This window comes from Syngnathoides biaculeatus, chromosome 18 (genome assembly GCF_019802595.1).
Source record: "Syngnathoides biaculeatus isolate LvHL_M chromosome 18, ASM1980259v1, whole genome shotgun sequence".
NCBI lineage: Eukaryota > Metazoa > Chordata > Actinopteri > Syngnathiformes > Syngnathidae > Syngnathoides > Syngnathoides biaculeatus.
This window is the reverse complement of record NC_084657.1, coordinates 14744435-14758565: the sequence shown is the minus strand read 5'-3', so window position 1 is coordinate 14758565 and position 14131 is coordinate 14744435. Positions and strand designations below refer to the sequence as shown.

The window sequence follows — 14131 nt, the reverse complement described above, 5'->3', positions numbered from 1 at the left end:
TAAAAATGTATGAAACCATTGTTTTTTTTTAGGCGTTGCAACTTGGTAGGTAAGCAGCATTTTTTTCCAGGTGTAATTTTGTAATTACACGATAAATAATGAATGCCAAACATTGTTCAATAAATCACTGAAAACAGAGTATTATAGTCTTTGTAAAGGCAGAATTTTTATAATCTTGTATTGTCGTGCCATTGGGGAGGGAGATGTGTGTGTGTGTGTGGGGGGGGGGTGCATGAATAAGCAAGGATTGGCTGGAAAAAAACAATGCGACTAAATGAGAGTCACAAATATGGGGACTCCCATTGTAAATACATGAAAAAAAATGAATCAATTTTCTGCAAAAGAGTCAGTAAATGATTGCGGCAAACATTACTCCACTTGTCATAATATGAATAAATGCTTGTTGGTATATATAAGCATGTGTTAGTTGTGTCGTAGAGTTATCATAAAAGCTTTTCTTTTCACGCTTGTGAATCTTTAGAACTGTTATTGGCACTAAGGTGACGTTTTTTTCCTTTGCCGTAGCCAATAAATTGCATCGCATGACATGCTGACTCCGTAATGCAGCCAGACCGCTCTTTCCTTATTTGGCGTTTGCGACCTCATTCCAGCACCTGTTCATTCTTGGCCCGACACCGCCGCTGCCGACTCAACTCCTTTACTGCGTCTTTACGACCTCACAGACCTTGGTCAAGTCTTGTGGGCCTTTGCATAACCGACTTGCGCTCACCTGGCGTCCAGTCGCCGGGCGTGGTGAAGGTGCAGCCGGCCGTGCACTCGGTCTGCCCGTAGGCCTCGTATACCTGCAGGGGGCGGGGGCAGGGGGGGGGGGGGGAGCAGGGGTCAGTCTTGGGAGTGTATTATGAACACCGATGAACTTCTTTTTACACTTGTGTGGCAGAAACGAGGTCGTAAAATGACTGTGGAGTAGGTTATCATAAGAGGTGGAAGGTCACGGACAGAAGGCCTGAACACTGGCCTACATTTGCAACATAAAATTTCGGTTGTAAGCTTTATGAAACAATTGCTATGATTTTTGGTTTATATTAATTACATCCCAACAGCATTTTTCTTACTTGCGCTACTTCCACTAGATTTATGTAGATTTTGGACTGTTTTGTGCAATCGGATTTCAATCGTTTGTGTTACCATGTCAATCTAATCTGTCCACGCCCTCGAGAATCAGCAGCGCCGGCTGCAATGAAGCGGAACGATATTACCACTGAAGCTGTTTCTTAACGAATCATATTTCAAATTATCTTCACGGGGCGCCGGCCCTCAATGACATCGGTATTTTTTTCTTACTCTGATTGGTCGATCAGCGCAAAAGTGGTTACGGTTGACTTTGACTAGCAAAACATTTTTGTCGCCATCTGCATTCACGAGTACGTTTCATAATTAGTAACCTGGGCGAGGATGTCGTATTTTGTCTGGCTTTTTGTCATGTCGGTAGATAAATATTGTGAGCTTCTTCAATTATATTTTAGCCCACATTACACATCTTTTAGTTGTCATCAGGCTTTGACAACTGTGTAGTTCACTCTAAATTGCCCTAAGGTGTGATTGTTGTCTGTCTCTATGTGCCCTGCGATTGGCTGGCACCCAGTTCAGGGTGTACCCTGCCTCCTGCCCATTTGTCAGCTGGGATAGGCTGCGGCACTCCCGCGACCCTCGTGAGGATAAGCGAAATAGAACATGGATGGACGGATGGATCACCTGGTTATCATCACACTTTCCAGAAAGTGTGTGTTTGTAAGTGTGTGTGTGTAAGTGACCTGGCATCCTAAAGCTGCTCGGAGGAACCCCAGCACAGTGGGCGATGTGGGCGCTGCCCCCGTAATGATCATCCTGAGCCTCCCGCCCAGGCTGGCCTGCAAAACACACACAGGCACACGCGTGCAAACTGGTTAGATCGACATCTCGCAATTAACTTCTGGCTGAGAATCCGACATCAACAGTTAATCTGCAATATCGCCCGTTAATTTCTGTTATCTTTGTTTTTAAAGTTGGTGGAAATGTGTTTAAAAAAAAAAAAAAAAACTGAACTAAAGGGTTACCTGAATCTTGCTGAAGAAGATTTTGTCCCAGACGCTGTTGCTGCGAATGATGCCGCTGCTGACTTCGGCGCCTTTTCTCTTGGCAGCAAAGTTGAGGAGCCAGCGCTTCCACGGACTGTTGGCCTGGCTGAAGATCTGCAGACCAAAACCGAAATGTCTCGTTTATCTTTGGACTTGCCCGCTGGGATTTACGATAATATTTTATTCGAATTTTTATTGGATTTATTTATTTAAAAAGGAGTTCCAATTTCAGTCTTTTTTCTTTTTTTTCTGTTTCCTTTGGTCATAGAATTCGGGCATCTGATTTATTTCTCCTGATACCAATCAAGCTTTGAAATTGCCCCCCAGTACTGACTTGTATCAACTTCCACAGAAATGTACCCAATATTTGCCTACTGATATTCTGCTATATTGGACATATTTACTTAAACACTATTTACTTGAAAAATAAATCTAGTGTGTTCAATTAATTGTGTGTAATCATGTAATTACAATTCCAAAATTATTTTAATTTCTTTTTATTCCATTATCATTACGTATTTTATAAACATATTTTTTACTTGGCAAATATATCGTAATTCCCGGCCTATGGAGCGCACCTGGTTATAAGCGTCGGTACACAAAAAGAGTTTAATGGTAGCGCGGCGCTAGCGTTAAACTCTTTCTGTGTACCGAGGCTTATAACCAGGTGCGCTAATACTAGTGCCACGCTAACGCTAGCTCCGTGCTAACGCTAGGGCCACATCACCGCATAAACCGCAGGGTCGAAAGCTTGTAGGCCGGAAATTACGGTACCTACATTCTCTTTAAAAGTGGGTTTTAATGAGATTGTGTTTAAAGTGTGCGGGAGGGTTATTTTAAGGCTTAAAGTGGATAAATTCTATCGCGTCTTTATATCTTAAGTGGGTCTGGAAGGTAACTCCTCAGATGAAGGGGGACATCACTCTAATGTGAAAAGAAATGCTTCTCGGGCAAAAAAAAAAAAAAAAAAAGTGCCTTAAGTCAAAACATGCACAACAATGCTTAAATAAATAACATTTTAAACGTTCAGCAATTTTAAATCGTAAAATGAGCCATCAAACTGCATGACGCGGCTGGTTCACATCGAAAGAGCGGGTGACGTCGCATCCCCACCAGCTCTGTCGTGCTTTTCCGACGAAATATTCAGAAGCGAGAACATCGGGTAAAAACTTTCCAAGGTGGCTAAATTGCTGTTTTGGAGGATCTGTGGAACGCTTGCTTTCAGAGCCGTTGAGTCTGGGATTTCCTTCCACCCGCCTCCTTTCTTATCATGCACAAATCAACGCAAAGGAATAAAACCTGGTAGTCATATTTGGGGAAAATAGCCAAAAGAAGAATTAAAAAAAAAAAAAAGTAACTAATCATATTCCAGGTATGAGAAAGACCAATTTGGAATTATAACCTTTTATAACTATGCCATAGTGAACAGAATGCTTCTCTATGAAATGTTAACATCGGAGTGAAAATACAGACGAAATACCGCCAAAATGCTGCCGGAAATCGGAATGTTGTCATTATTTTAAACACCAAAGTTAATGCAAATAGATAGCAATGCCGTAAACAGGTAGCAATGCCGTTTTCCGCTAGCACAGCTGTGACTAATTTCACGACAAGCGTTGCCGATAGATGCTGGCGGTTGGTCTTGATCGCAGCCTCGCCCCGCGTCAAGCCGCAACAATGTCATTTTCAGCTGAAAAAACTCATAATTCCTAGAATCTGTGGAAAATTCTCATCCCTGCTACTCATCAAATCATTAACTGGCACCCACCGCCCAACCCTAATCCGAGCGTCGCCTCGAACGCACCTTGTCGTACATGCGGTTGAGGAGGCGGGGCACCACGGGGAAAATGGTGGGCCGGAGGGCCTTCATGTCGTCGGGGAGCTGGCGGATGTCCCCCTGGTAGAAGCCGATGCGCCCGCCGTGGCAGTAGACCACCGACTGCGAAACACAACACGACAAATGAGTGCTCGGCTATGCTTGTCCTGTCGTCCGCTTGATGGAGGCCACGGGCTTCTTTCAAATCAAGTGTAAAACACCACTGTAAGTGTTGTTGATTGCAGTCTTTTAAAAAACAACATTTTTAAACATGGATGTGGTTTTCACAATTGTCTATTGTTGATTGCAAAAAGACACACAAACTCGAGGCATTTTTATGAGCTGATAATGACACTTCTCTTCCTCAGGGCCGAACGCAACATGAGGCAAGCGCCCATATATGGACTACCGTCAACCCACAGTAGGTGGGGGCCTAGGAGGACCACAAGGCCGCAAAAACAGGGCCAGTTCCTGATTGTGTGTGAGGTCGTCTGAGGACACGAGCGAAGCGCCACCCTCCTGATTGAGACATCGGAAGTGTGTATCTGCATGTGTGTGGGAACTCTGCGGGGATTGGTAGGTGCTTTCTGCGAGGGGCCGTCAGAGATAAAACTAAGACTCCCACGCACAAACTGTATCGCTCTCCCCAATCGGTCCAGAGGAACTTTGGCATTGGTCCTGTTATAATTAGGCCTCGGAAAACAAAAGTTAAGAACGGTTCGAAATGGGCCGGTGACGGACTGACTCATGAAGACATAACAGCCGCAGATCAGAATCAGAATCGGCTTGAATGGCCAAATATGTAACAACGCACAAGGAATTCATATACGAAGGAGGAGGAAGGAAGATACGACGGCATCCGTCCTGCTCACCTCGATAAGCCTCTCGAACATGTGAGCCAGAGGCAGAAAAGAAATGAGGCAGTCATCCTGGTTGGGGAAAATCACTTTCTACAAAAGAAGAGGAAGTCGGAAGAAGCGGGAGAATAGTTGGAAACGTTTCATAAATAAATCCCGTTGATTTCTTGACTCACGTCGGTCACTTTGAGGAAGCCGGAGAAATCGGCCACCACGTTCCCGTGGGTGAGCATCACCCCTTTCGGGTTTCCTGAGGGGTGGATGAGAGAAGACCGACTTTACAGAAAAATAGATCACGTCATTTTTACTGTTTAATTGAATCTTTATATACATTAATTTGGCATTTGCATATACTGATTTAATATAACTGTGATTGGCTGGCGACCAGTTCAGGGTGTGCCCCGCCTGCTGCCTGTTCACAGCTGGGATAGGCTCCAGTACTCCCTGCAATCCCTGTGAGGATAAGCAGCGAAAAAAATGAATGGATGGATTTAACATAATTTATCCTTTTATTGACAGTTGATCTTTTTTATTTGGTATTTTGTAATTTTATGTTCCGACTGGCTAAAGCTATGCAGTCAACTGCATAAAACCATCCATCCATTCATTTTCCGAGCCGCTTATCCTCACGAGGGTCGCAGGAGTGCCGGAGCCTATCCTAGCTGTCATCAGGCAGGAGGACGCGGTACACCCTGAACTGGTTGCCAGCCAACCGCAGGAAACATGGAGACAAACAGCCGCACTCACAATCACACCTTGAGGCAATTTAGAGTGTCCTATTAATGCTGCATGTTTTTGGGATGTGGGAGGAAACCGGAGTGCCCGGAGAAAACCCACGCAGGCACGGGGAGAACATGCAACCTCCACACAGGGGAAGGCCGGGATTCGAACCCCCATGCTGCTAGCATAGAACCATTATGCTAAAATTATGCGAGTAACATGAGAATTAGTTTTGTGGATAAAGATATGCGATCGCCTCCATTGAAGCAAATTCCCACAATGCAACAAAACTTAGACGGAGTGATTACTTGTGATCGAGCTGCGGTCATCTGTTCACGTTACCCTACTGAATTTAGGCCTTTTTAATTTCTGTGGTTTACGTGATCAAAACAGAACCAGTACAGTCATTCCAAATTTTTCCATTCTAAGATTTTCCATCTGCTTGCTGCCAAAGTTGAAAATATTTGAGGCTGTTATTCTGATTGTTGTTTTATCATTCCCCTGTGATGGTTTGCAGCCGAACTGCGGCGGTGGTCGGATCACCTGTGGTGCCACTGGTGAAGCACACGATCGAAAGGTCCTCCGGCGAGGGCGGCTGTGCGGAGAAAAACAATTTGCCCATCATTTCGTATGCATAATTGATGTTAACATGGATGTTAAATCAGGGAAATGTCTGTTTGCAAACCAGCGCAGGTCAATGTTTCTCCACTACACGTAGGGTGAAAAGGGGAATTTAAGTTTTACCAGTGTTCTGACAAAATAAAAATATATATATATATTATTAAAAAAAATGCTCTGGAAAAAAAAGAGATGGACAAGAGCTCTGCAAGAAATATAAAAATAAATGTTCAAAAAAATTTCTCAAAAAATATATTCAAAAATTAAAATGAAAAATGTTCTACATTTTTTAAGACAAATGTACAAAAAGTACAATAAAATATTTAAAATGAAAATTAAAATATTTGGGAAAGAAATTGGCAAAAAAAACATTTAAACAATCAAACAAATAAAAACAAAAACATTCAAAACGAAAAGTCTGCAGTTCTGCAGATAAATAAAATGCTCTAAAAATAGAAAATTAGAATAAATGTAAAAAAACAAGACAATTCAAATTCTGCACAAAATTAGATGGAAAAACATTTGAGATGTGTTCTTCATGCACTATTTGTTTTAGTTACAAAAATAAATGTATGCATAGAGAACTGAGAAAAAAACCCTAATGTGTCACAAAATTAAAAGATAGATAAAATGAAGATATAAGAAATATTGTGATCTCAACAAATAAAATAAAACAAATGTTAAGACTTAAAACCAAACTGCGTTCCCCTCGTCTGTTTCAACTCATTACATCATGTATCGAATGAAGCCATCAGTGAGATGAAAAACATCCACTTGTTGGTACTTACACAAGGTTTTCGATGGTAATCTCTGCCCAGCGCCTGAGGGACAAACGAGCGCATCTTTATTTTTAATCTGTTTTTGTGTAAATCGTTTCGCAGACACGCATGTGAGAAGCGACGGACCTGTTTGTCGCGTTTTGACAAAGCCGATCACGCAATAGCTGTAGCGCCACAGAAATGGAATTGTTGAATCTTTTCATTGTGCAAACAGTCTGGACACAATTGACCCCTCCATGGATATTGCGCAATCCGCGTCACTGACCAATCAGAGGCCAGAGATCTGCATAAACCAAAGCCCGTTTTTGCTCCCGCCATTTTCTCAGACAACATTGGATGGTCCAGTATAGGTTTAGTTAGTGTTTTATCGCGTATTTGGGTTATTTAACAAAAAATATGGTTAAGAAGTGTAGTCACGGACTTTGTAATAGTGACGACAGGTATCCTGAAAGGCTAGTTGGTGGAGTTCGATTCGTACCCTTTCCAAAACCGAAGACCCAGTACGAAAAATGCCTTCGATGGATAAAACTTTGTGGAAGACCGGATCATCAACTAAATCCATCTAATATCAACCGGAACACATGTTTGCAAGAAGGTATGCCCTATATTTGATTTTCAATACATGTCTCGTATAAATGAATTCGAAGTTCTTCGCTAGCATAACACTGCTGCGTGTGAACGATTGACACACTTATTCTTTGTTGAGCGATATTTAGCGATGATCGGACTGCACAAACGTATTGATTTCTTGCTGGCTCGCGGCCAGAAGCTTAACCAGACGGTGTTTGCACGAAGATATGCCCTAAATTTGATTTTCAATACATGTCTCGTATAAATGAATGAGACGTTCTCCGCTAGCATAACACCGCTACGTGTGAACGATAGACACACTTATTCTTTGAGCGATATTTAGCGATGATCGTACTGCACAAACGTATTGATTTCTTGCTGGCTCGTGGCCGAAAGTTAACCAGACGGTGTTTGCACAAAGATATGCCCTAAATTTGATTTTTAATACACGTCTCGTATAAATGAATGAGACGTTCTCCGCTAGCATAACACCGCTACGTGTGAACGATTGACACACTAATTCTTTGTTGAGCGATAATTAGCGATGATCGGACTGCACAAACGTATCGATTTCTTGCTGGCTCGCGGCCGAAAGATAACCAGACTGTGTTTGCCCGAAGATATGCCCTAAATTTGATTTTTGATACACGTCTCGTATAAATGAATGAGACGTTCTCCGCTAGCATAACATTGCTGCGTGTGAACGATTGACACACTTATTCTTTGTTGAGCGATATTTAGCGATGATCGGACTGCACAAACGTATCGATTTCTTGCTGGCTCGCGGCCGAAAGTTAACCAGACTGTGTTTGCACGAAGATATGCCCTAAATTTGATTTTTAATACACGTCTCATATAAATGAATGAGACGTTCTCCGCTAGCATAACATTGCTACGTGTGAATGATTGAATGAAATCAGAAGCATGGCGTCTGTCTCAGTTCAGAATGTATTGTATTGTATTTGCCATTTTTACTGTTTGTCTTACGTCAGCGCACGTGGCGTGACGTCACTTCAGGAGGCGCGGTTAAGTGTCCAGTATGGAGGGGTCAATTACTTTCTAGCCCAAAAATTTGCGACATGTGACACGGCCACGGTTGTTGACCGCAATCAAACTTCATTCATCACGATACAGTTCGACAAACGCTAACCTCGCTCTGCTTCCCGTTTGTTTATATTACCAATTGATGATCACAATGCGGTTTAACAAGTGTTCAGCTTGCCGACCTTCACAATGTCCCGAGCACAATAAAGATTGAAAAATGCTAATGTTGCCAAGTCTACGAATGCCAATCAAAGCATAATACGTTCAAACGTTGTCAAGCATAATTTCACACGTGTTGTCTTGATTGCAGTAAAACTTCACAAACACAAACACTCTTAAATTGTTAAGGCAATAAAAGTTGACAGATCACAATGAGATTTGATGAATGCTAAGGCTGCTAATCCTTCTGCTTGGTTACATTAGCTTACTTCAATTAAAACTTATTTATCATAATGATTTTTATTTTGACAAATATTAAAATTTGCTTCACAGTAACGTTTGGCATTTGCTAATGCTACTAATTTTTTTTTTTTTTACCTCAATCAAACTGGACTCACTGCAATAAGATTAAACAAACGCTAAAGTTGCAAAGTTTGTTAGCCTGCATTAAACTTGATTCATCACAACAATGCTATAAAAATGCTAGCAATGCTAAATACTTATTTTGTCTGTTCACCATTAAGTTTAACAAACAGTAAGATGTTTAATGGCTCAGGATTCATTTACATGACTTTCCGCCACCACAATTTGGTCAAATCCTAATGTTGCTAAGCGTAGCACGCATGCGGCACCTCCACTTCCTGCATGGCCTGCACGTGGACCCCGCAGCCGCGTCCACGCTCCACCAGGGCAGAATCCAGGGCATCCATGAGGACGATGCGGTGCAGGGCCGGCGTCTCCGCGCGTTCCACGTTAGCTAGCAACACCTGCGCTTTCTCCACCTTGTCGCAGATGACTGTGGAGATGTCAGCTGTGGGGACACAAAACACGCATTTTTTTTATCCATCGTGAAGCTCTCCGAAATCTCACAATCAAAACATATAGTTGTTTTCATTGACGTCACATTTTTTTGCTGAACCACCGCGCGCCGTCATTTAACCTCTTTACCTGACGCGTACCCAGTGTGGAAGTCTACGGAATACTCTCGGTTACCGTTTGTGTTTTTGTGTTTCACGGGCATCTCGGGACTCAAGTACTCAAGAGAGGACTTGCTCACCATCAGAGAGCCTTCTTCTGACTTTTCTTCGACAACTCTCACCAATTCGCTGAAGCTTTTTCCAGAGTTGCTAGTCAGCGCTAGCTCTTCAAAGCCTCGCGATCCGGTACACAAGTCCGGCTGCGTAAGCGGGGACATCATCTAACGCTTCCGACGAAAGACTTGGGTTTGGTTCTGCGGCTCTGTGCTTCATGGAGACGTGGCTTTGTGGACGATTGACCAACGCTGGTTATCCCGGTGCCCCATCTCAATCTCTATCGTGCTGATATGTCGCCGAGCTAAGCTAACAAGCTTAATCGATACTTTTTTGAGAAGACCAACATTACAGTAAAGATCTTTTTTTTGTTAGTCACTTGAAAGATTCGAGAATTTTGTGAAATACTGGATTTGTTTATTCTCTTGCCTTTCTGCCATTTTCATCCAATTTTAAACAAAAAAATATTTCGCTTTGTTTGTGGTGTACTAATATACAGGTTTTACTTTTTGAAAAAAAAAATGGAATAAATGGAGTTTGCTTAGATATAAAAAAATAATATTCCACCCCCTTTCGTTTTCCGTGTTAGCATACAGGTAAGTGCTCTTCCTTCGTGATTTCTGTCACATAGAGTAAAAGATCAAGGGCACAATACTGCGCCTTTATGATGCATTCCTGAGTCATGATGTGTGTATCCCAGGTAGCCTAAGAGTCAATCTGAAAATGGCCGCCGTTTGAGGCGGCCCAACAGGTGACATCACGTGAAAACAACCCGTTGACTCATACCGCATATTAAAGCTCACGACCTGTGGAACTTAGATCTATAATTATTTTGTCAACACATCGTCACGTGGTGACGCAATGACCAAAAATGTCCAAAATTCACACCATCAAAAATTGTTTCTGAAACAATTTTGGCTCATCCTTGAAATTAAAACTTGTGACCAGTGCTTTCCAGGTCATTAATTATTTTGTTAACATTTTCTCATGCAATGAAACAATGGCCAGAAGTCGTCTTCTTCTTTGTGTAAATGTCCAAATTGTCCCTCTCAAAAATCAGTTTTTGACCAAGTACGCACACTCATTAAAATATTTCACCTCAATGAAGTCAGTAAAATGTAATCCTGTGTACATCTGCTCCTGTCCAGGTAGAGGAGATCCTCGACATGCTACAAAACTCTCACCCGTGTTGATGATGAAGCGTATGGCATCAGGGCCCAGCGTGTCGTAGAGGGGCACCACCACCATGGAATATGTGTAGCATGCTAGCTCCGAGATTATCCACTGCAATGAGAATATGAATCGTTCATGGAAATACTTTATTGTCAAGAAATATGCCAACATGCTAAAGGGAGCTTGTTCCAACTAGCTTCCTTCAACCACATGTTATTGATCACATTTATATTATCTTACGCGTGGAAACCAGACTGATCGCAATCCAGTTTGGCATATGCTCGTCTGCTAACGGCGGTTAGCGTATAAGCGGACCAGTCCAACTTGATGGATGAGTAGTTTGACGATTACACGCTTGGTAAATTCTAATGCAAAGACAACAAGGCATTGCTGACATTGCTTTGCAGTTTTGTTTTTTTATACTATAGGAAGCATTTCGATTTGTTGAAATGAGTATTAATACTATGACTGTTTAGTGTTTGGTTAGCATACTTTAAAAACTAACGTTACTGATTATAACAAAGTTTGACAAATCCTAACATTGCTTGTGGATGTTATGACATCATCTTAAGCCACCATTTTGTTCTTTGTTAATATTATTTGTGTTTTATATTTTGGTGGGACACTTAACATTTTGGGCGGCACAGTGGCTCAGCTGGTAAAGCGTTGGCCTCACAGTTCTGAGGTCCCGGGTTCTATCCCGGACCTGCCTGTGTGGAGTTTGCATGTTCTCCCCGTGCCTGCGTGGGTTTTCTCCGGGCGCTCCGGTTTCCTCCCACATCCCAAAAACAAATGCAACATTAATTGAACACTCTAAATTGCCCCGAAGTGTGATTGTGAGTGCGGCTGTTTGTCTCTATGTGCCCTGGGATTGGCAACTGGCAACCAGTTCAGAGTGGACCCAGCCTCCTGCCCGTTGACAGCTGGAACAGGCTCCAGCACTCCGCACGGCCCTCGTGAGGATAAGCGGCGAAGAAAATGGATGGATGGACTTTACATTTTGTTTCAATGACAGTAAAGCTGCTCTATTATATTTGTAAATGGCAATATTTCGGGTTTAGGATGCGTTGGAGAAAAGTTTGGGGGGGAATTTGAAGGCGAGGGTAACCTCGGGCCGGTTCTGAGCAAAGACTCCGATGAACTGGTCTGGACTGGCCTTGCAGCCCTGGTACAGCAGGCCCGATCCCAGATGTTCAGCCCGGGACGTCACCTGCGGGACCGAAAAACAAGAGCGATACGGCATTGCAAGGGAATGTGTCATAAAACCCACACACTCACACAAGTTCAGATGACACATTAAGCTCACAAGTTCCCTGTTGCATCACTCACTTCTCATGCGGCTTCAATCTGATTGGAAGTCACATGACTTCTGAGGAAACTTTTAAGTGCTCAGTGGGATTTTTCCACAAGCAGCCACAGAGTTATTACGTTTAAGCATTTAGGATGGGTGCAAACATGTCATGAAAGGAACCCTAGGAAGGCCTGAAATGTACGTTTCAAACACAAAATGTCAGACTTCGTGCATCTTTTCACACATGCCGACCAAATTAAAAGCTGCTAAAAGAAACTGTCTTAAATGAATGTATTTTCCCCAAAAAGTTTGCATTTCACGGCAAGTCATCAATATTGGCAGCCATACTTTGCCCATACAAAAATGACAAAAAGAATTAAGCGTTGCTCATCTGCCTAAAGTATGACGTTTGTATTTGATAGCGATCAGAAAAAAAATCTCTTGGACAAGTTCGTCTGGAAATGTCGGCCTTGAATCTCACCTCTTTGTAGGACATCCACTTGTAAGGCTGGTTGGGGAGTCGCGAGCCCAGGCAGGGCCCGTCACCTGTGAGGGAGGAGATGACGGCTATGTTACCACGGAAACCAAACAACAACATGGAATCCTTTAGCAGGATTGGTCGCTTTGAGGGACCTCTCCCCATGTACCTGATATATGGAGGCCTCGCTGGAAGACCTCGTACATTGTCCTCGCATCGTCGTGGTAATGTGTTAGCAGCTTGGAATGGTCGCCCATCATGGACCTGCGACCCCCACCTTCATGCTTCAGGAACGCACACACAAGAGACAGATGACAACCACTTTTTTGACGTCAAAAATTTGCTCCCACCAAGCAAAGAAAAAATAAAAACAAAACAGGACTTTGTCAAATTGAAGGTCTTGTTGAGCCCAACCTAGACCTGAAATCGGTTATTAATATGATGACGCAATGACCAAAATCATACTTTTCATTGCCGAAATATCCAAATTCTTAAAAATATCTTTGCAACATGCTCCATTGACTTATATGCCATACTAAAGACCTTGAGAGACGCTTTCCAGATATGGAACTGTTTTTTGCCTCATTTGATGAGGATATGACAAAAAGTGTCTTTAATTGGAAAAAATGTCCAAAAATACATATTTCGAACAAACCACACTAACAGTTACCTCATTAAAGGTCCTAACCAGTGGTTTCGAAGTCAACAATTGAATTTGTCAATATCTGGTCCTACTGTGATGGAATGATCAAAATATGTCTATCCATAATGTCAAGGTCTAAAATGTATTTTCAACAAACCATATGAAATCATACTTAAATCTCCTAACCGGTGCTATTCAGATATGCAATTGTTTTCCAATACATCCTCATAGAATGGCTCAATGGTAAAACAGTGCATTTTGTACTAAAAAAAATAATAATAATGATCCAATGCCAGCAACTCATACTTCATGAAAGCTTGTGACAAATGCTTTCTAAATGAGTAATATTTCTGTGCAGAAGTCATAATCGCATGCATGTCTCGCGTCTCACCGGAACTTCCTCGGACTGATGCAGGAGGCTGCACGGCGGTTTGATAGGGCGAGGCCTCGTGGCCAGCCAGTAGGCCAGCACGGCAGCGAGGGCGCCGATGCCCATCAACGTGGAGGTAGGCAGCGAGCTGAAAAACTGGCCCAGATCGTCCAAGTCTGGCACCCTCAGGCCGCTCAGCATCTCCTGGGCCTGCATCTTCTCCATCAGCGTCGAACTCAGCTCTGTGGGACGACGGGCAACACGTCAACATCACTCGTGTTCGCCGTCAACCGAGGCTGCGGGAAATCACGTTCGTCGCGTTGCCTTCAGTCTCCGATAAAACCGCAGCAAAAATCTGTGTTCACGGTCTGGTAAAATGCCAAACACAGCAGCAATGTGTCGCGTTCGATGTCCATCTGAGCATCAATGTGTTATCAGGGTTAAAAAGAGCAGCACGGTGTTGCTCCAAGACACTATCATGTTTTGCTGTGTCTGACAAATTTC

The 14131-nt window shown here is 42.8% G+C and overlaps 1 protein-coding gene across 13 annotated transcripts in view; it reads right to left on the bottom strand.

Moving 5' to 3' along the window:
* acsl6 (acyl-CoA synthetase long chain family member 6) overlaps positions 1 to 14131 on the bottom strand; it is a 56398-nt gene that overhangs the window by 6137 nt on the left and 36130 nt on the right. For all 13 annotated transcript variants that reach the window (XM_061803139.1, XM_061803142.1, XM_061803140.1 and 10 more), the window contains 14 exons: positions 13649 to 13869; positions 12784 to 12898; positions 12618 to 12682; positions 11954 to 12055; positions 10857 to 10956; positions 9274 to 9452; positions 6878 to 6910; positions 6015 to 6066; positions 4928 to 5001; positions 4767 to 4844; positions 3883 to 4017; positions 2058 to 2192; positions 1776 to 1871; positions 731 to 803 (listed from right to left, as the gene is read on the bottom strand). In XM_061803139.1, the coding sequence (XP_061659123.1) occupies positions 731 to 803; positions 1776 to 1871; positions 2058 to 2192; positions 3883 to 4017; positions 4767 to 4844; positions 4928 to 5001; positions 6015 to 6066; positions 6878 to 6910; positions 9274 to 9452; positions 10857 to 10956; positions 11954 to 12055; positions 12618 to 12682; positions 12784 to 12898; positions 13649 to 13869 (1458 nt within the window). The remainder of the gene's footprint in view (positions 1 to 730; positions 804 to 1775; positions 1872 to 2057; positions 2193 to 3882; positions 4018 to 4766; positions 4845 to 4927; positions 5002 to 6014; positions 6067 to 6877; positions 6911 to 9273; positions 9453 to 10856; positions 10957 to 11953; positions 12056 to 12617; positions 12683 to 12783; positions 12899 to 13648; positions 13870 to 14131) is intronic.